Source organism: Pituophis catenifer, unplaced genomic scaffold (genome assembly GCF_029215685.1).
Source record: "Pituophis catenifer annectens isolate HBS135680 unplaced genomic scaffold, rPitCat1.0.hap2 SCAF_1, whole genome shotgun sequence".
NCBI lineage: Eukaryota > Metazoa > Chordata > Lepidosauria > Squamata > Colubridae > Pituophis > Pituophis catenifer.
Genome location: NW_027256881.1, coordinates 326,973,388 through 326,993,389, shown reverse-complemented (window position 1 = coordinate 326,993,389; position 20,002 = coordinate 326,973,388). Strand labels below are relative to the sequence as shown.

The following is a 20,002-nucleotide window of genomic DNA, read 5'->3' as shown; positions in this document are numbered from 1 at the left end:
TGTTGAATTAGACTTGTGTTTCAGAAATGAAGCTTTTTTTGATTTTGGTGCATACTCCCACACCTTGCGCCAGTATTCTGCTAAAGTAAGAATTATGTATGATTTGCAGTCAGAGATATAGATTTCTGGAAGCTGCTATTATATAAAAGCTCAACTGGGTATACTTTAAAAGGATAAAGTATTTGGTGATGTTTAGCAGAAAAACAGCTGACAGGAAACAGAAGTTAACTAATTTTGTGATATTCTATAATTGATTTTAAAAAAAAGGTAAGATTTTACTCAACTAGTCGTAGTGGTCTATAGTTTTACTCCCTATAGTCATTTACTCCGACTATAGGGGGCAGGGCTCATCTCTGTTTCAAGGCCGTTGAGTGTGTGCTGTCCAAAGACATTTCCGTGGTCATGTGTCCAGCATGACATCACAGAGCGCTGTTACCTTCCCACCAAAGTGGCACCTATTTTTCTACTTGCATTTGCATGTTTTTGAACTGCTATATTGGCATGAGGGGAGCTCACCCTATTGTGTGGTGCTCAGGTCTCGAACATGGGCTGCTGGCTTTCCAGCCAACAAGCCCAGCATCTCAACCACTGAACCACTGTGTTGCCCACTCTGTTATTAATCATCTTCCAAAATTATTGAGCGTTCCAACAAAGGTGGAAAATATCTGGCTTTAATATTGTGTTTCCAGCAGAACTTAGGTGTGAAAGTCAACTGGGTACTCTTGGAGTAGTTACTGTCTCTTAGATATAGAAGGAAAAAAAAAAGCCAATGGCAAAACAGCTGAAAATGTTGCTGAAAAAAACTCTATCGACATCTCCATGTAGTTGCCCGAAATCAAGACTGACTTGAAGGCACAATCTCCCATCCCCCACCTGAAGGAAACCCTGGAGTAACATAGTTTAAAAAAAAAACAAAACCTTGTACCAGTTTTCTGTGAATATAATAGTCACATAAACTCAGCTGTTTTCTTTCATTGACAGTCTCAGAGTATCAGGCCAGAAGGCAATTCTCTGCTCGGTAGATTAATCCACACCGAAGTATTTCTGACAGTTGACAGTTCAGCCTTTGCTCAAATGTATTTAATGAAGGATAGTCACTACCTCTTTGATCATTGTTCTTCTGCAAAGCAATCTTTAGAATTAGATAATTTCCATAATATACAACTGTGACTTTTTAAATATTCAAGCATCTCATCCAGTGGTGGGATTCAAATAATATAACAACCGGTTCTCTGCCCTAATGATTTCTTCCAATAACCAGTTCATCAAATTGCTCAGAAAGTTAACAACCGGTTCTCCCAAAGTGGTGTGAACTGGCTGAATCCCACCACTGATCTCATCCCAACCTATCACCTCAAGTCCATCAGATTAGTGCTCTCTCCATTGGTTTTAATCTCCAAATTCATATTTATTTTCACTGTCCTTCTCTGAAACTACTGTTTTTGAATTTCTCTTAAAATGTATTGCCCAGATTTGGGAATTGTAGACAAGGTAGAGTATGAACATTGCTGAATACAGCGGGACTGATTCCCATGTGATAAAACTAAAATTTTACATATTGCTAGTTCATATTCACTTTGTGAGCAACTAAATGTCCACAATCTTTTACACACATACTATGATCAATTTTGTATCCTGCGAGTCCAATCCTAGATGGAAGCAGATATTTCTCTCTCTGGGCACGATGAGAATATATCTGTTGAATATAACTCCGCATTGGCGACAAAAATGGCATCCGGCCTATAAACACTCGGTTGAATTCAGTTGCCCTGACTCTACCCCACAAGGGATTATGGCAGGGGTGAAATCCAGCAGGTTCTGGAGAACTGGTAGCAGAAATTTTGAGCAGTTCGGAGAACCGGCAGCGGAACTTTTGAGTAGTCCGGAGAACTGGCAAATACCACCTGTGGCTGGCCCCAGAGTGGGGTGGGAATGGAGATTTTGCAGTATCCTTTCCCTGCCATGCCCACCAAGCCACGCCTACCAAGCCACACCACACCCACCAAGCCACGCCCACAGAACCAGTAGTAAAAAAAATTGGATTTCACCACTGGATTATGGGGTCATTAAAAGAAGATGATGATCCTATGCATATATACTTCTGACATCTGTAAGGGGGAATCAAGGGAATGGAAATTATGAAACCGGTATTGTGCCATAATCTCTGCATTTCTATCCATATGTTAGTGATGCCACATGCACATATTAAAATTTATGTCATGGCAGAACAATGTTTCTTTTAGATCCTGCAGACTCCTGATAATAATGCAGTAATACAGAAGATATACATTACGATTTTCCTCCTCATGCAGTGATACTAAGGTAAGAAAAAAGAATTCCCCCAAAGGATAGTTTTATATTTGGCGGCCTCCTCTTCAACAATGCTGCTTCCTGGACTGTCTCTATGATCTGCAAGTTTAGATACTCACTGGGGAAACCTTTGGAAAAAGGCTCTCCATCATTTACATGTTTAAAATGAACACTGAGGATGTATTCATCATTGTGTAAAAGTCATAGAATAAATGCAACTCACTTCAGTGGAAAAAGATTAATGTTGCTCAAGCATTTCACAAAGTTCTTTAGGAATATGCATATACATGTACATATGTTGTTGTTAGTTGCGAAGTCGTGTCAGACCCATCGCAACCCCATGGACAACGATCCTCCAGGCCTTCCTGTCCTCTACCATCCTCTGGAGTCCATTTAAGCTCATGCCTACTTCTTCAGTGACTTCATCCAGCCACCTCATTCTCTGCCGTCCCGTTCTTCTTTTGCCCTCAATCTTTCTCAGGATTAGGCTCTTCTCCAGTGAGTCCATGAAAACCCCATGGACAGTACCATATACATATACATACAATTTACTCCAAAAAGAATTTGTAACCAAATTTAGGTAAGAAGGTCAGTATCATCAAAATGGTAAACATCCTTGGTTGGTTGAAGCTGCTTTTTTAGCATATGTTGCACACATATCAAAAAAAGTAGGACTTCAGTCATCAAGTCATTTCCTTCATTTTGATTCTGTCCCTTCTCTGGACAACCCTACACTAAGTTTCAAGAGAAGCTTATTACGTCCTGATCTGCTTAGTGTTTATTTTAGATACCTATCCATCTTTTTTTTAGAAAAAAATGCTAGTTGCAAGAAATTTGCCTGTTCCGATGCTTTCACATTATGGATAATCTACACCGGAAAGCCTGATTGAATCTGACTTCAGCTTAAGTTATTTTTTAACGATTGATCTGTCTAGTTCGTAATGAATTTAACACATTATCATGCTACTATAATTGAAATGAATTGTTTGCCTTAATCACGATGTTATAATTTGAAATGAATTGGTACATGATCATTCATTGCAGTCATGTTTGATGTGTGCTTGGCATATGTGCCAGCTGTTGAAGAGAGTAAAACAATAAGCAGTTCATTTAAAGCAATTTCCAATTATTCCATTAACAACTAGTCCTAGCAAACGGCAGAGCAACAGGTTGTTTTCTCCAACGTTACCAAGCTATGGGGTCCGAGGAAGCCACTTGCAGACTGAATACTCATAGAGATTGGAAAAGTCACCACCTCCAGGGTCTAGTAGAACAAAGCATTATCAGAACTCTGGAAACTCACAAACTTATTATCAAACTACTTTAAAGTACTAACCACTAGTTCTTGATTTAGAAGAAATTTACACTGGTATAATTTTTTTTGCTGCCCCATTATCACTATCTTGGTACAGACAAGATTTTTTATTTATTTTATTTTATTTTAAATTTATATACCATCCTTCTCCCTGAGGACTCAGGGCGGTGTACAGCCAGAATTAAAAAACATGAAATACAAATAATGAAAACAATTAAAATATATATAAATTTGGCCCAAAATTAAAAATACAAACCAATTAAAACATTTAAAATTTATTCTTAAGCCAGCCCAGCTTGCTGGAAAAAGTGGGTTTTAAGGGCACGGCGGAAGGCGCTGAGGTCTTGGATTCTCCTTATCTCTGGGGGCAGCTGATTCCAGAGGGTAGGTGCCCCCACAGAGAAGGCCCTCCCCCTGGGGGTCACCAGCCTGCATTGATTGGCTGATGGCACCCTGAGGAGGCCCTATCTGTGGGAACGCACAGGACGATGGGAGGTCGTTGGTAGCAGCAGGCGGTCTTGAAGATAGCTAGGCCCGATGCCATGGAGCCTTCGGTACTACAGTGGTTTAAAGCACCCTGTTATTAACACAGCTGCCTGCAATTTACTGCTGGTTCGAATCTCTCCAAGGCTCAAGGTTGACTCAGCCTTCCATCCTTTCTAAGGTAGGTTAAATGAGGACCCAGTTTGTGGGGGCAATAAGCTGACTTTGTATAAATATACAAAAGTATGAAGGCTATTGCTTAACGCACTGTAAGCCGCCCTGAGTCTCCGGAGAAGGGCGGCATATAAATCAAATTAAAAAAAAAAAATGGAGATTGTGCTGAGATTGTGCTGTGCTTATTGATAATGTACAAAGCAAGTTAAGGACAAGGACTGTTCAATTACTGAAGCTTTGTTTCCCTGCCTTCACAATAAATGTCATAAAAACATAAACAGTGCCCTGCTGGATCAGACTTCTGGTCTATCTTGTCCAGTACAAAGCCTAAAAGTAACCAAGCAACTGCATAAATAAATCCACTACATCTTCCATCAAATGGCCTTCCCACGGTGTCATTGCCACCAGTGTTAATAGCCATTGATCCTCCTGACTTCAATGAATGACTCCAACCCATTTTTTAAACTGACAGCCAGTGCCACATCTCCTGGCAGCAAATCCCAAGGTTGGATTTCACATTATGTGGGAGTGTGTACGTTTGTGTGTGTGTGTGTGTGTGTGTGAGTTTACAGAATGTGAAATCTAAACTTGGAATTTGATGTGATGACCACTGGTGCCAAATGTGTATACTGATTCTGGAAGAATCAGTACAGCAAAAAGAAATATATATAATGCTGGTTCTAGTATTTTGGGAAGGGGAAACTAGCTTCACCTTGTCCACTTACCATATTTTTCGGAGTATAAGATGCACCGGAGTATAAGATGCAACTTAGTTTTTGGGAAGGAAAATAGGGGAAAAAAACCTGCTTACCAGGTATTCATCTGGCTAGCGTCCTTAGTCTGGTCAGCTTCAGCACATTAGTTTGCTGGTTTTGAGCATGCACGCGCTTTTCATCCCCTGCTTGGGGATAAAATACAGCTTCTAAAGCACAGCTGATCTTTGGAGAGAGAAGCAATGAGAAAAGCAGACAAAGCTCAGAAGATTGTTTCACTCGCTAGCGCCTCTTAGGGCTGAAAAAAAACTTCTAAAGCACAGCTGAGAGTCGGAAGGAGCAGGCAAACGACGGAAGATCTCTTCACTTGCTAGCGCCTCATTAGGGCTGAAAAAAAGCTTCGAAAAAGCTACATTGGGAGTATTAGACACACCCAAATTTTCAGCCTCTTTTTTTTGGGGGGGGGGGGAGGGAAGTGTGTCTTATACTCCGAAAAATATGGTATCCTCACCCTGCCTAATTCTGCATAGGCTGCCATATCCCTTCTCATTTAGTTCTTCTGAAGACCAAAAAACTCCAAACATTGCAAACGTTGCTCACAGAGAAGCTATTCTCTGAATTATCCTCCTCTGAACCTTCTCTAGATCTACAATACTCTTGTGAAGGTGAAACAATCAGAACTGTACACAATATTCCAGAAGTGGTTTCATCATTGATGTCCTGTATACCAGGGCATTGACATCTCTATTGTGAGTACCGTTTTTAGTATCTCAAACATGCTGTTGTCCTTTTTTTAAAATAGCAGATGCACACATTGGGCTGGCACTTTCAATAAGCTCTTTTCCATTTGCTCCAAGATCTCTTTCCTTATCAGTCACTACTATCTATGAACCCATTAACTAGTACGAGTAGTTAAGGGTTTTGGCACCAATGTGCATCACTTTGCATTTGCTCATGTGAAATGTCATCTGCCATTTTGATGATGTCTACTCCTCTGACATGCAGAGATCTCATGGAAACTCTTTGCAATTCCTTACTGTTGTTACTACTCTAGATAATGTAGTGTAATTAGCAAACTTGGCTATTCCACCAATCATGGGCAATTTCAGATGCTTTATAAGAATGTTAAAAAATGTTGGACTTGGGACAAAACATTGGGGGGGGAGACCCAACTAATTTTATCTCACATTTTGTGTAAGAATTATTCTTTTACCTCTATTCTTCAGTTAGCTGCTTATCCAGAAGAAGAGCCACCTTTTAATTCCATGACTGTTAAACTTACTGAAAAAAAATATTTGATGAGGGATTTTATCAAAGGCTTTTAGAAAAATCTAAGTAGGTGATATGCACTGGCTTGCCCTTAAAGTATTCACACAACATCAACACCTTCAAAAATATCTACGGTAGTAAATTAGTCTAGGACTTCCCCTTAGTAATGCTGCAATGATAAGGCTAAATGTTTGTTAATTTTATCTTCAATAGCATTCTCCACTATCTTCACCAAAATAGATGTATGTATGTATGTATGTATGTATGTATGTATGTATGTATGTATCAGCAGCAAAATCCAACTTTCTGTCAAGATCAACAAAGTCACTGGAAAAGCTATCCACCACTGTTGGACTCCTAAGCCCAATGGCAGAGCCATGTCTTCAGGGCCTAGCAGTTAAGCCAGTGCTTCTCAACCTTGGCAACTCAAAGATGTGTAGACTCCCATAATTTCCCAGTCAGTCAAAAATTGGAGCTACACTGGTTATCTTCCAATCCTCAACCATGGGGGCTGAACATAGAGAGAGCTAGTCTAGGGAAAAGAAGGACTAGGGGTGACAGGATATTAGTATTCCAGTATTTGAGGGGTTGCCACAAAGAAGATCTATTTTCCAAAACACTAGAAAGCAAGACAAGAAACAACGAATGAAAATTAATCAAGGAGAGAAGCAACCTGGAATTAAGGAGAAAGTTCCTAATAGTGAGAACAATTATCCAATGGAACATCTTGCTTTCAGAAGTTGTGGGTGCTTTGTCACTGGAGGTTTTTAAGAAGAGACTGTACATCTACTTGTCTCAAATTGTATAGGGTCTCCTGCTTGAGCAGGGGATTGGACTAGAAGACCTCCAAGGACCCTTCCAGCTCTATTCTTATTGATTGATTGATTGATTGATTAATTGATTGATTTTAATTAAAGTGTCTGCAATCTCAGCTTTAAGTTCTTTGGGTGGGTGTTCATCAGGACCTGGTTCCTTGAGTGGATGTCATAGGGCCGTGATGGCGAACCTATGGCACGGGTGCCACAGGTGGCACACAGAGTCATATCTGTGGGCACGCAAGCATTGCCTTACCTCAGTCCAGCACGCACGTTCGCACAGCTGGCCAGCTGATTTTTGGGCCTTCCGGGCCCACTGGAAGTCGTGAAACGAGCTGTTCCAGGGCCTCCGGGGCTGGGGAAGGCCGTTTTCACCCTCCCCAGGCTCCTAGAAAGGCTCTGGAGCTTGGGGAGGGCAAAAAAATGGGCCTACTGGGCACACTGTGCCATTGTGTGCCAAAAGCAGGGGGAGAGCGGGGCGGTCACGCACACATGCGTGGGGGGACGGGGCGCAATGAATTATGGGTGTGGGCATGTGCACGTGCAATCCCCCCCCACTGCCCCCGTTTTTGGCACGCGACAGCAAAAAGGTTAGGCATAGGGCCTGGTATTTTGTTGACATTCAATTTTCCATAATGCCTAGCATATCTTTCTTATTACTTTTTTTATGGCTCAGTTAATCTGATTCTCTTCCTGAGAAGAGTTCGGGCTCAAGGAATTCCCTCAATTTTTCTCCTGTGAAGATGGAGGCAAAGAATTTATTCAGCTTCTCTGCTATTTCCTTTTTGTCTCTTAGCCACTTTTCATCATCTGAGGGACCAAGAGATTCCCTGTCTGGATTTCAGTTATATCCAGTATGTCAATAGTGGCTTCCAAGATCAGCCATTTCTATTCGCCTATTTTGGACTGCAGACTTCCAGCATTTGTATGCAAACACTGATACACAGCATATTTCACTATATTCTTCTGATTTTTTCCAGCAATGCCTAGAAATATCTAAATGTAGCACAGCATCCATAGCTTTTAAATCAGATAAGCAATCACCATGTATTCTGCCAGATATCCAGTTCTCTTCCTATCCAGTTTAGAATGCATAGGTATATTTATTTAAATTGAATCTATGTTTATGCTGAATGTTTAAATATACTTTGTAAGGTCAGTTCTATTCTTTCTTTTTCTTCTGCTTTGCATATTTTAGACAAGTGCCACTGTTTAAGTTTGAATGTTAGCCCCTCTTTCCTCTTAAGGGCTCTCTGATTACACCCTGTAGTTGCTAGGATGCTGGATGTTTGGTAGTTAGTCCAAGAAAAAACATTCAGAAATACAGATAGTCCTTGACTTATGAGCCCAAAATTTCTGTTGTTAAGTGAGACATTTGTTAAGTAAGTTTTGCTCCATGTTACCACAGCTGTTGAGTGAATCACTGCAGTTGTTAATTTAGTGACACGATTGTTAAGTGAATCTGGCTTCCCCATTGATTTTGTTTGTCAGAAGGTCACAAAAAATGATCACACAGTCCTGGGACACCGCGACTGTCATAAATATGAACCATCATGTGATCATAGGGATGCTGCAATGGTCGTACACGTGAAAAACAGTCATAAATCATTTTTTTCAGTGCCATTTTAACATTGAACGGTCACTAAATGAATTGTTGTAAGTTGAGGACTACCTGCATTCAGAAACTCACCAAATACAGATAAAATCTCCCTCAAAATTAACTCTTCATTGCCTTTTGTTAATGAGCAACTTCCATCCAAGCTTCCTTGTTTAGTATTCTCTACTACATTTCTGCTCTAACTGATACCAAGAAACATCAGCATCAGTTTTTGCCAGCCGATAAGTGAATATCTCCTAAGCACTGTTATTGAAAAGGACTAGATCTGATCAGGAGATCAATGTTGACACAACTAAACCAGCTAAAAGTCTGTAGAGATTCTCAGTCATCCCCAGGGAACACCTTTTGAATGGTGTGGGAGTAGGAATGGATTTCCAGAGAAAAAAAATTGCAGACCACAGGAACCAGAAGCATTACTCAGGTGACACTGAGGACACAGATAAACCTCCAAGTGCTTCAACAACCCTCTAAAAGGATGCAAATGACCAACTGTCTGCAAAGAATATACATCCTTCCGTTCCCCACTACACTATCAGAGCTGAAGAAGCTTCTTGGACGAGAAGGGAAACGTTTTCAAAAGATAAAACAAGAAAGTCTAGTTGCCTCCTGAAAAAGCACATTTGGGACAACTAAACACAGCTAGTTCTTTGTTCTACTCATACTGTTTTTGTGCAAGTGTTTTGTGTGGCTCTGTTCAATGAAAGCCTGACTGTCAGATGATATTTCTGGATAATTGGGCTCTTTATGGACAAGGATTTAACACATTTCAGAAGGAGATGGATGTGGTCTTAGCACTGTTCCAGACAAACACCAAACCTCTCCTGAGTTTGGCAATATTCCAGAAAAACACTAAATCCATACTCAAAATATATAACAGCAGCTGACAAAATTGTGTGCTGTTTTGTCAAAGAGGAAAGTTATGTGGACTTTCTAAAGCAAAGACGAACCTCAAAGAGTGCAGGGAATAGACATGTCAACCAACTCATTCATTTTATGAGGGAGAGTTGAATAGATCCCTGCACTGGACAAGGGATTGGTTGAGAAGGGATAAAAGATGCTTTCTAGTTTATGCACAATCAGATGTAGTTATAGAATTTACATAATGGATATAATATAATGGACTAAATCTTCTAATGAATAAATAAAGATTGACTCACAAGATAGAGTGGCTTGTTGGCCTTTGGACTAAGGTCAAGTTAAAAATTCTTCTGAGATGCCTGGCAGTTGGGACTTGGTTTCATAAGAGCTTTAGTTTCATAATTAGCCAGCCTAGGGTTTTCATTGTAAAAGAAAAGTAGTCATTGTTGATGTCAGTGCTGAAACAGTAATTATGCATTGGCCATGGACTCTAAATAGCTTTCTGGGACCTCAGTCACTTGACCCCTGGAGTGCTTCTGGAATTCCCCCTGGATACCATTTCTATTTGATGCCTTTGTCTATTATCAAAAGAGATGTTGGATTGCCAGTCAGTCTATGACCTTGCTTACTATTGAATGTGAGTGCCCAGCTACTTTGCAATGTCCTGAGCTAGCTGAGGTCAAGACTGGTGAGTCAGCCTGATGTATCAAGAGACTTAGTTCCTCAAATCCCGTTAGCTTTGAACGTGTATCTCATTCCTATTTCATTTATAGTGGATGGAAAGAAATAAGTCCAGGCAGCAAATTCTGAACTGTGTACAGAGTTTTTTTCTCTCTATATATATATATGTAGCCTGATAGGATGCACAAAATGTACAGAAGGACAATTAAAACTGGCCATGGACTTTGGCAACAAACTGAGATTTTTGATAATTAGTTCCATTTTAATGGACAGTCAGTCTTTTCTAGTTGCTACCAGAAATTAAGAATAGGCAAATGTTCAGGATCAATGTAAACCATGAACAGGACAGCTAAAAAGACAATCTACAATGTGTGGGTTGAATTTATATTCTCAACTGTCTTATCTTTAAACTAGTTTGAACCTTTTGCTTCTAAAACCATAGAATGGAACTTATGATTATTTAGCTTTTTTAAAAAGTTTGCAACCAGCACTCAACAGATGAAATGACGAGGCCATCCAATACTTTGACTTGATCACATGTTTAATATGACATAAAGGCAAAACATATTCAAAGTTTGTTCTTTAAATCAGCTTTAGAAGGAACATTCCCAGTAATATGAACATTTAAGGCATATAAGTAGTTCTTGATTAATAACCATTCATTTAGCAACCCTTCAACATTACAATGGTACTAACAAAAATTAGTTGTGACTGGTCCTCATAGTTATGACCATTGCAGAATTCCCATAATCACATGATCAAAATTTGAGCCAATGGCAATTGGTATATATTTATGATGGTTGCAGTATCCCATTTGTAACCTTCCCAGCCATCTTCTGACAAGCACAGTCAATGAGGGAAGCCAGATTTGTTTAATGGCTGCATGATTTGTTTAATAACTACAATGATTCACTTAACAACCATGGCAAAAAAAGGTTGTAAAATCAGACACAACTCACTTTAAAAAAAAACTTGCTTGGTAACAGAAATTCTGGTCCCAATTGTAAATCAAAGACTACCTCTAATAAAACATGTTCAATCTTTTCAATGGATGGTTCTGCTGTGATTGCCCTCTTAAATCTCTGAAATAAGATTGAAAAAGTAATGGACATGAATGCCACCATGAATTCTTGGATGACAAGTGGGGATACGAATCTTAATAAACTAAGAAATATATCAATAACAATGTGCCCCATTCAGACTGAGCAATATAAACTCCTTTATGTTTGTTGTGTTTTCTGTTAGCTTTTAAATGTAAATTAATCTAGTTAGCACTTCCAAAACTAATAAATAAACTTGGTTCATTGATTCATTGATGCAGAAGATTTCTGTACTTCTTTCAATACCCTAAGATAATACCGTAATCAAAACAATGGCTACAGAATTTTAAAAATGTACACAATATTGTGTGTGTTAAGGGCAATACTGAACGAAAGGCAAAGTTGTCTGCCAAAACATCATTATTCAGTGCAATTTTTGTTGCATGAAAACATCTAAAAATGCAGAACTGAGACAAAAAAAGGAAAGTTAAAATAAGCACAATTCTCTTTACTTAGAGTTTCTTGCTTTCAGGCACTGTGGTCACAATTCACCCATTTTCATTTAGTTGCTCTTTAATGCTGACCATTTACGGCTACTGTTTACAGTTTTCAATGAAATGAGCATTCAGAAACACTTACTCTCTGGTCAACAAAAATAAGCACCAAACAAGCAATTAAACCACGACTTTTTCCACTCAAGAAAACTGGAGAAATGCTATTAAAAAGCAATCCAAAGGGCAGTTTAGAAAAAAGAGCAGAGATAAACACAGAATTCCTTAAAACACCACACAGTAGCAGAAATACAACAGCATTAAAAGGCCTGAGGTAATATAAAGGACATTGTGAGATTTGAAAAAGCTGAAATCCTTCTTCCAGGACACCGATATTCCCTTTCTAAGAAAATTCCAGTGTTGTTCCCTGTTTTCCTTACTTGGTTTTGAATGGGAGAATTCAGAGTCTCTACCTCAAAATATTTGGATCCACTCTGTACAAATAATTCTTTGTACAATCAAGGTACACCTTAAAAGGTAAAAGTTCCCCTCGCACATACAGTATGTGCTAGTCATTCCCGACTCTAGGGGGCAGTGCTCATCTCCATTTCAAAGCTGAAGAGCCAATGCTCTCCGAAGACGTCTCCGTGGTCATGTGGCCGGCATGACTAAATGCCAAAGGTGCACGGAATGCTGTTACCTTCCCACCAAAGGTGGTCCCTATTTTTCTACTTGAATTTTTTATGTGTTTTCGAACTGCTCGGTTGGCAGAAGCTGGGAAAAGTAACAGGAGCTCACCCCGTTACGTGGCACTAGGGATTCAAACCGCTGAACTGCCGACCTTTCAATCGACAAACTCAGTGTCTTAGCCACTGAGCCACCACGCCACTCCTAAAGTACACCTTAACTCTACATTAATATTACCATGTATATCTCAAAACATCCTAGAAAAATCTTGCTATCATCACCCTAGGAAGACATACAGTAGCTCTCTGTGGACAATTCTCTATTTTCTGAGGTAGCAACCCAAGGTAGATAACAAAAACCTATGGAAGAGAAAATCAGGGTGGATAGACCATGCAAATCATCACAGCAGGAGGCTCACCTGTGGCCGGGGATGGCCTGTAACCAAACACGTCAGCTCCAGGGTCTCCCCTTCACGGATGGTGTACACTCTTTCTGAATACCGCTCCTCTTCAATGTTACAGGCGAGGCCCGAATGGATAATCCTCACTGTGGGTGGGGCTGTAAAGATAAGCAGAAGGAAAACTCATCAGTTGTAATGGACTGGGGGAATAACTGAGGAATAGGAAGACGAGCTGCAATCAAGACAATGGGAAAAGAAATCTGAGTTCAAAGCAAGGAATGTAATTTGAAAAGGTGCCTCAGATTTGACTCTCCCTAGTTCTCTTCAATGTAAAGGCAGCGAAAAGAGAGGAACATCCAGATTTGCAAGATTCTGTTACTATAACCTTATAATACAAGTAGCATTTGCATCCAGACCTGTGGTTTCCTAGTATGGACTACCTCATAGGGTTGACATCAGCAAAGAGTTTGAGCTAGGAAGACTGAGTGGGGGATATGTACAAACAACATTTGTTTTTTAATTGTTGTTGATGCTGTTTTGCCTTTTTGTTGTTGTTGTTGTTGTTATATGATTAAGGTTAATGGACCAAATGAAACCACTAATTGCCACTAAGGAACAAAAATAAATATTTAGTGCCAGAGACAGAATAGTAAGTTATAAAGATTTAATAAATCATATATTCTCTTGTCAGTAAATAGTCAGACATCTTTTCAAAGTTGCCTATCTAGGTGCAATAGATACAATGGTATGTTGGAAAAACCTTAGGAGAATGTCTAGGGAACAATTGGATAAGAAGCAGCAGAGCCTGCAGCTGTACAGGGCAGGGCAAAGAGACTCAGTGAGACCCTCCCTAGTTTCTCAGGCTATAAAGGAGATAGAGGGAGAATTGTTCTTTCAGACTTGCAAAGTTCTGTTAACGTAGCCTTACAATAAAATAGAATTACCCTGTTTTCCCCAAAATAAGACATCCCCTGATAATAAGCCCAATCGGGCTTTGGAGTGCATGGCAATAAGGCCAAACACTTATTTCAGGGTTCAAAAAAATATAAAACAGGGTATTATTTTCGGGGAAACACGGTAGTTCATTTGGTTGTGTTCCTGACTAATCTACCTGCTGACATCTTCTATGTGCAACCAAGCAGGGGGCCCGAGTGCATCAAGAGGCCGAATGTGTTTCCTTGTTGTATTAACACCAATAGTAACAAGTTTACTGGTGCTATATATATTTATTCCATAGGGTTTTAATTGTTTTTTATGATGTACTCTGCCTCGAGTATGTTGCTGGGATGGGTGGCCACAGAAATCAAATAAACAAATAAATCTGTTTCCATCGCTGGTCTTCTCAGTATGATCCAAATTCCTTTCAGTCCAAGTCATAAACATTTTTTTGGGAGCTCCCAAAATTGTGCTAACTTTGCTACCTTGGGCCATTTTCAAGCCGCATACCCCAAGTCATGCTCCCCATGCTTCAGAAACCTTCAGAAACCTTCTGGTTTCTTTCGGGTCTCCAAACAGGGCACACTATTTGGAGAAATGTCAGGAGCCCTGTTCTCACAGAAGACCTCATTCTCCAAATCATGTGCACCATTCCTTCTCCAAATAGCATAATTATCTGGAGAAGGAAATTTACTTAAATGGCAATAATCACACTAGTTGGACAAAGAATGGTATGCTCCTTATTTGGGATTCCCTCCGCTTAACAACTTGAAATTATCAATTAACAACAGCAGCTGGATTTTAGATAATTAGCATATGTTAGATTAAGATTGCTAAATGAAATACCCTGTATCTTGCTCTGGGAAGTCGGGGGAGGGGGGAGAGAAGGGGGAGGGGAGGGAGGGGCAATGGGGAGGGAGGAGGGGCTTAAAACTTGGTTAAAATGTTTGTAAAAACTTTTCAATTAAAAAAAAAATAACAACAGCAGCTGGAAGTGCCAGGATTGCAGTCATTGAGCAATGTGGTCATGTCATGCCTTCCTTTATGAACACATTGCTCAGCAGCTAAAATTTCAGTCCCAATTGTGGTTGTAAATCAAGACACTACCTCTACAGCTTTCTTACTGCTTATCAGTACAAAGCAGTGGTGGGCTGCTGCCGGTTCAGACTGGTTTAGGCGAACCGGTAATTGCGACCTGCGACCCGCCCACCTGCCTACCCACCAGGGTATAATCCTGTCCTATATTGCTGTGTTTTTGACACTGCACGCACGTGAGGAAGGTGTGTGTGAGCAAATTGTTGTGTTTTTTATACCGCACACATGCATGGATGGTACGTGCGAGTGAATTGCCATGTTTTGTGACACCGCACATATGCATGGATGGTGCGCGCACTCACATTTCTGGTGCTGGGCGAACCGGTTGTAACAGTGTGTGACACTCACCTGTGGTACAAAGGGTTAAAAATTACAACTGGGACACAAGGTGAGAAATTTCAGTGGATTCAAGACAAAGATTATAATGTGGCAGAAAGCACCAGCCTATCCAAGTGAACAGAGATCTTCTTAATTAAATAACAAAAGATCCTTTCTCGAATGAGATTGCCATTTCCAACTGCAATACTAAATAAGCAGAAACCGCAACCAAGCAGATTGTCTGAGCGTTCCCTCTAGGAAACACAGCTAAGTTCACTTTCTTGGAATTCCTACAGGGTGGGCACACTTTCACACATGTCTTTCTCCCTATAAAGAGCTCTTGGGGAAGGGCTCTGGGCAGCCACCGTAATCTTGGAAATAAAGTTCAGCTCACATTCAAGCAACTGTCTTCATTCTGGCTCAGAAGCAAACTTGGTAAAATTTATTTCTAACACAAACAACAAACCGGCAGTGTTTGACATGCTCAATAGCCAAGGAAAATGGATTGCCTGTTAAAAGAAAGTGAAGATAATAATAATAATAATAATAATAATAATAATAATAATAATTTTATTTCTATACCGCCCTTCTCCCGAAGGACTCAGGGCGGTGTACAGCCTATTTAAAAACACAGACAAAACAACAATATAAAATTTAAAATAATTAAATAAAGTGGCTCAAATTTAAAACCCCAATAAATTTAAATACCCCAATTTAAAACTATTGTGTTGATAGTCCAGCCTGGCGGAACAACAGGGTCTTCAATGCGCAGCGAAACACCCGGAGGTCGGAGATCTTACGTATTTCCGGGGGCAGTTCGTTCCACAGGGCTGGGGCTCCGACAGAGAAGGCCCTCCCCCTGGGCGTCGCCAGCCGACATAACTTGGCCGATGGTACCCTGAGGAGACCCTCTCTGTGGGAACGGACTGGTCGGTGGGAGGCTATTGGTGGCAGAAGACGGTCTCGGAGGTACCCGGGTCCTATGCCATGGAGCGCTTTAAAGGTGGTAACCAACACCTTGAATCGCACCCGGAAGACCACTGGGAGCCAGTGCAGCTCACGCAGGAGGGGTGTCACGTGGGCACAATGAGTTGCACCCATAACCACCCGCGCGGCCACATTCTGGACCAGTTGGAGCCTCCGAGTGCTCTTCAAGGGGAGCCCCATGTAGAGAGCATTACAATAGTCCAACCGGGAGGTGACAAGGGCATGAGTGACCGTGCGCAAGGCGTCCCGGTCCAGAAAAGGTTGCAACTGGCGAATCAGGCGAACCTGATAAAAGGCCCCCCTGGCCACGGCCGTCATGTGCTCTTCTAAAGACAGCCGTGCGTCCAGGAGGACACCCAGATTGCGAGCCCTCTCCGTGGGGGGCAAAGATTCACCCCCAATAGTCAGCGATGGCACCTGCTGACTATATCGGGGCGCCGGAAGCCACAGCCACTCGGTCTTGGAGGGGTTGAGTCTGAGCCTGTTCCTCCCCATCCAGACCCGCACGGCCTCCAGGCAGCGAGACATCACATCAAGGGCATCGTTGGGGTGGTCTGGGTTGGAGATGTACAGATACTAGGATGGTAGAATGGGAGTGACATGGAATACCTTGGAAAAGACACGGTTCCTTGACTGGCTGGAAAAGAACACTGCAATGCAGGTCATTCTCAATTTATGACCATAATAGACCCTACCCATCACAGTCATAAATCATGACCGTTATAAATCAGCTCAACCATGTGATTGACCCAATTTTATGACCTGTTTTGTGGCGATAATTAAGCAAACACCATGGTTAAAAATCCACTAACGCCGCTGTTAAGTAAATGCTTATCATTAAGTGAATCAATGGTTCGCCATTGGCTGGTTCTGGATAAAGCAGGAAGTAAATGCTAGTTTTTAACAAAAATGTCTAAAAACAGGTGCGTGACTGCAGGATGCTGCAAACAGCTGCAAATGCAGGCCGATTGTCAACTACCTAAAATATGGTCATGTGACTATGGACAGCCGTTGCAATTTTGGAACTGAGTCATAAGTCCTGGGGGGGGGGGGTCAGCTATAATTTCAAACAGTTGCTAAGTGACTATCTGTAAGAGTCACGGTGGCACAGTGGTTACAGTGCAGTACTGCAGGCTACTTCTGCTGACTGCAATTTGGCAGTTCGAATCTCACAAGCTCCAGGTTGACTCAGCCTTCCATCCTTCCAAGGTCGGTAAAATGAGGATCCAGATTGTTGGGGGCAATATGCTGACTCTGTAAACCGCTTAGAGAGGGCTGTAAAGCACTGTAAAGTGGTATATAAGCCTAAGTGCTGTTGCTATTTGCAAACAATAATCATCTTTCAGCAGGGAATAAAACCTAACCAATATTCGCTAGTCTTCAACAGTTAAGCAAGGTCAGTGCTGATTACTACATGGATAGGAAACCACTGGGGAATTCCAGGGGTTAGGGTGAAACTGGGAGATGAAAACAGCTGGAGGAAGGAAATAGTAAATACAGGTGGTCCTCGATTTACATCAGTTCATTTAATGACCGTTCAAAGTTACAACATCACTGAAATAAGTGACTTATGAGAGTTTTTCACACTTACGACCATTGCAGTATCCCCATGATCACATGGTCAAAATTCCAATATTGGCAACTGACTCATATTTACGGGTTGCAGTGCCCCGGGGTCATGTGATCACCTCTTGCAACCTTCTGACAAGCAAAATCAACAGGGAAATCCGTTTCACTTAAAAAACCGTGTTACTAGTTTACCAACTGCATTGATTCCCTTAACAACAAAAACTGTGACAAGGAAAGTCATAAAATGGGGCAAAACTCACTTAACAAATATTTTGCTTAGCAACAGAAAATTTGGACTCAATTGTGGTCGTACATTGAGGACTACCTATATGCACTTGAAGAAATTTCACTATGTATGTTTGCGTGTACATATAAACGTATACATACAGCTCCTAAATAAATATATTCTTGCAGGTTGGGAAAATGCCATGTATTTAGCAACATTTTTTCCCCCTGCAAAGTATTAATGGATAAGGATGGCATTCATCACCGCATTATTAATCTCCAAAATCCCCGGAAGGAAACTTTATATTTTTTAATTTTAACTCAAGGTATTTTTCCTCTTAATTTACACAAAATTAACTTTTCATTATTTTTCCTTTTTCATTATACAGTATATGCTGCTTGAAATGTGTTATCTTGCTCATTACACGAGCAAAACGCTTTAATGAGGACAATAAAATTAAGGAGTCGGCATGATGGGATTCATCCTCTTTTCTTTTTTTACACAACCCATAATGAAAACCTGGCTGCCGTCGATGGGACAGACTTCCTGATTGCCTGTTGTAGATGCAGAGATTACAAGATTCAATCATCATTAAACAAAGTAAGAGCCCTCCACATGTCTTAATTTCACCAGGCGGCTGAGTTCTAATCCTTGGGGTGGGGGGAAACACAGGATGTGAAACATTAACTAAGACTCTATAGAATTTAGAGTTAATTTGCAGTCCAGGTTTAACCCGGTGTGGATCATGTGTGCTACAGAAGTTATGTATGTGAGGGGGGGGTGGATTCTATTGGGCATAAAACAGAAGAAAATACATTTAAAAAAAAAAAATCTACACAGACTCCCTATTTTTGAAATGTCAGGGCAGGGACTAAAACCAGGACATTTAGTGAACTCTGGCTAAGCCATTATAAAACAATAGTGGAGTTCCCTATTGCTCAAGTCACAGCTTGAAATAACTACAAAAAAACCTGGTGGTGAAATTCAATTTCTTTTACTACCGGTTCTGTGGACGTGGCTTGGTGGGCGTGGTGTGGCTTGGTGGGTGTGGCAGGGGAAGGATACTGCAAAATCTCCTTTCCCTCCCCACTCCTGGGGGAAGGATACTGCAAAATCTTCATTCCCTCCCCACTCCTTCATGCCCATTCCCACCCCATTCTGGGGCCAGCCAGAGGTGGTATTTGCCGGTTCTCCGAACTACTCAAAAATTCCGCTATTGGTTCTCCAGAACCTGTCAGAACCTTCTGAATAGCACCCCTGGGTGGAAAAGTCCCTTGATGTGCAATAAAAAGGTGGGTGGGGAGATGACACCCAATAATAATATTTGTCTTGCAACTGAGAAAATGTAAAGCATTAATCAAAGCATTGCCGCAGCGTCCGGGAAGTAAGTGAGCCAGGTGGCAGAGAAGGTGAGAAGAGACGTGCTTGGAGGAAAACTTCAATATTCAGATTGGTCCACAGAATTATATAACGTGCCCCCCCCCCCCACAAACAATCTGCAGGCAATATTATGCTCACCTTTAGACTTCTTGGTGCTGTCTGAGCTTGGGTTGTTTGCTTTCAGATCTCATGTCCTAATTTGGTAACTTCATCAGAGCAAGTCAATATACAGAGCAAGTTATCTGTTGGACAATGTTTCACTACTCCTTCTACCAAATTAGATAGAGTAGATATCTGTGGTGGTATTCAGCCAGTTCTATCCGGTTTGGGCGAACTGCTAGCAGCGGCTGCGGATGGCTCCGCCCACCTGTCCGGATGTAATCATGTCCCATTTATCCACGTTTCTGATGCTCTGCGCATGCGCGGAAGGCCCTGTGCATGCACGGAGGTGAGTGTGAGCAGGCTCATATTTGCGAACCAGTAGCGAACGTAAGTGAATACCACTCCAGTGAAGCATACTTTGCGAGTTGAATGTTTTGCATGCTTTTGCTTTTGCCATAACCGCATAGGAATTAGGGAGGGGGGATGGGCCATCTGGACAGGCTCCCTCTCAGCTGGTTTCAGCCTGTTACTCAAG

The 20,002-nt window shown here is 41.2% G+C and overlaps 1 protein-coding gene across 3 annotated transcripts in view; it reads right to left on the bottom strand.

The window, feature by feature from the left end:
• The window catches only part of MDGA2 (MAM domain containing glycosylphosphatidylinositol anchor 2), a 603,292-nt gene that overhangs the window by 386,033 nt on the left and 197,257 nt on the right, over window positions 1–20,002 (bottom strand). For all 3 annotated transcript variants that reach the window (XM_070931707.1, XM_070931708.1, XM_070931709.1), the window contains exon 2: window positions 12,873–13,012. In XM_070931707.1, coding sequence (XP_070787808.1) covers window positions 12,873–13,012 — 140 coding nt within the window. The remainder of the gene's footprint in view (window positions 1–12,872; window positions 13,013–20,002) is intronic.